Raw genomic sequence first — 2,512 nt, forward strand, 5'->3', positions numbered from 1 at the left:
GGCCTCACCGAGCCACTCCGTCGGGCCTTAAGAAGTCGTCTAGGGTGTTAAAAACCTTTTATGGGGCCCGTTTGTGGATACTTTTACAAACTTTTGGAATTTGGGGATGGGCTGGGCTTTACCTTGTTTTGGGTTTTGGGGTGCCATATTTTCTAATTTACCCCTAAGTTAGACCATCATCCCCTACAAGACTTGAATTAACGATTTATATTGAAGGCACCATATCAACACACTTGATACCGACAGACACAGTAGACTATTGGTTTGTTTTCGAATCACTTGCCAAATTACAGTAAATCCTCTATTATCTTATTATTATTTAACGATAGAAACACAAAAAAAGTTGCAAACTTTCTTCCTATCACACTTCCTAGAGGCAGGCGTATAAAACCAGCAAAAGATCATGAACACAAAATGAAATTGCTTATTTTAATTAGCGACCCCACAGTCCTTTTTTTTTTTTTTTTTTTCACTTCACCATGCTGCGCTTGTCTTCCTTCCTCTTTTATTCCCACCACCATACAACCGAAACAAACTAAACGCCGATAAACCAGAAACCATCACCATACTCACACAAACAATCACCGAACTCCCAATCCCTTCACCAACCTGGTTACAAAATTTATCATACATAACACATATCTTCATCCACTGAAGCTCCGCCTCTCCAAGTTTTGCAAACGCCGCCGATTGTGCCGCCGCCCCTACTGCCGCCACCGTCATGTACGCCATCACCTGATCACCGGAGAAGATTACCCACGCCAACGCCTTGTTCAACACCACACTTCCTCTTATCATTCCCACCACACACCTCACTATGTGTATCAACGAGTACGCCGCCGCTATCCCATTCGCCACCACCAAAAACCTGCATTCAATCTCTTTCTTTTTTTAACTTATAAAAATTTAAACTCGATCAACAAGAAAATGACTGACTTACTCTAGAGATTTCATGTCTGTGAATTTGGCTTCCTTTCGAACGGTGAAGATTTCTTTCACCTGAGTATCGGTAGCCACAAGAACAGCTGCGACAAGAGCCAAACCGCAAATCACACTTCTCAATATTAACTCCGCCACCCTTACCCGCCGGTCGACCACCTTCAAATCGCTGCCGTGGTACACCGGAACATTCCCCGGACTTACTCCGACACCCAAGTAACTCATTTCTTTTCGAGGGTAGTGAGTGCTCAGTGGAGGTTTACACCCAAAACGTTAATTAAACCACCCAAAAGTGGGATCACTTAAATAGACAACCCACCTACTACCATTTTCCTATATTTATATAATAAATATAAATATTTAAATATATATATATTTTTTACTTTATTACACGTGTCTGTTACATGTCTCTTTTTCATCATTTGCATCATCATGAGTTATGACATTAAACCAACAATAATATGTTTTTGTGTGAAAAAATAAAAATATTTGTACAAATGTAAATACCAAACACCCTCGTTATCTAATGAAACAAAACGCTCAAGTGTGTGGTTTGGGACAAGTTATAGATTTTTAAAACACAAATTCCTGTAATTTACTAAATATGGAAAACGAGTCTTGGATCTTTAGTAACGAAAAATTACATGAGAATGGCAATGGTAATGTAGATTTCCACGTGGAACGTGCACTTTAAAAACAGTACATACGTCAATATTGCGTCATTTTCTATTCTTTACAAGATTTTACATATGTCACGTAACTTCCTATTATTTTTCGAAAAGTATAATGAATGTATTGTTATCTCTGGTCATACGACCTATATCCATATTTATTTTGAGAATGTTTATGTAACCCGTAGCCAAGTTTTTGCAAACAAGCAAGAAATAATCAAATAATAAAAGATCTTAAGGCTTGAAATTTGAATGAATCCATAAACTTCAATTAAAATGATTTGTATTAAAGATAAAAAAAATAAAAACGGAGAATGTTTGATTGGGCCGAGAAGAAGGGGATTTAATGGAAGCTTACCTCATTTTGGAGTAATAAATTCTGACACATATGCATGGGCAGTAGTTACAACATTTAAGTAAAGTTAAATATGTTTTTATTTTTATTTTTTATTTTAAAAAAAAGAGGTGGAGGTCCTTGTCCCAAGAGAAAATCGAGAGGGCTTAGATAAGGGGAAGAATTCTGTCGATCTTTCCAATGGAAACAAAAAATAAATAATGAGATTCTGGAATTATTAATTTATTCTTGCTTTGAATATAAGGGGAATTCCGTATATTGTAGGGAAATCTAGTAATTTAACCCATATAAAAATGATTATTTTAATAATAATAATAATTAAGTTAGTAATTTTTTTTTTCAAAAATTTAAACCATAATGTTTGGAATATAGCATTTCGGAGAAACACTATTCATTACGGAGCATCTATTCCAGAACATATCTCCGTATATTTTGGACTGATAAAGTCAATTTCGAAGTATGATAGTTAGCATTACGGAATCACGGACACACATTCCGGACTCCAAAAAACAACATTTTATGTCTTATATATAAATGGTATCCCATG

General features: G+C 35.9%; 1 protein-coding gene across 1 annotated transcript; it reads right to left on the bottom strand.

Moving 5' to 3' along the window:
* Positions 1-287: 287 nt before the first annotated feature.
* Positions 288-1,230, bottom strand: LOC145063158 (CASP-like protein 2B1). The gene is made up of 2 exons (XM_079010746.1): positions 941-1,230; positions 288-868 (listed from the first exon to the last, which is right to left on the bottom strand). Exons 1-2 carry the CDS (start codon positions 1,162-1,164, stop codon positions 475-477), a joined length of 618 nt encoding a protein of 205 aa, XP_078866872.1. The 5' UTR covers positions 1,165-1,230; the 3' UTR covers positions 288-474.
* Positions 1,231-2,512: the final 1,282 nt, after the last annotated feature.

Source organism: Lactuca serriola, chromosome 7 (assembly GCF_051521515.1).
Source record: "Lactuca serriola cultivar US96UC23 chromosome 7, Lser_US96UC23_V15, whole genome shotgun sequence".
NCBI classification, from domain to species: Eukaryota; Viridiplantae; Streptophyta; class Magnoliopsida; order Asterales; family Asteraceae; genus Lactuca; species Lactuca serriola.

Bases quoted from the DNA above. Each gene is read 5' to 3' on its own strand.
- LOC145063158 (XM_079010746.1), bottom strand. From the start codon at position 1,164: ATGAGTTACTTGGGTGTCGGAGTAAGTCCGGGGAATGTTCCGGTGTAC. The intron at 869-940 runs GTAAGTCAGTCA...GATTGAATGCAG, and splicing joins ACAGACATGAAATCTCTAGA to GTTTTTGGTGGTGGCGAATG.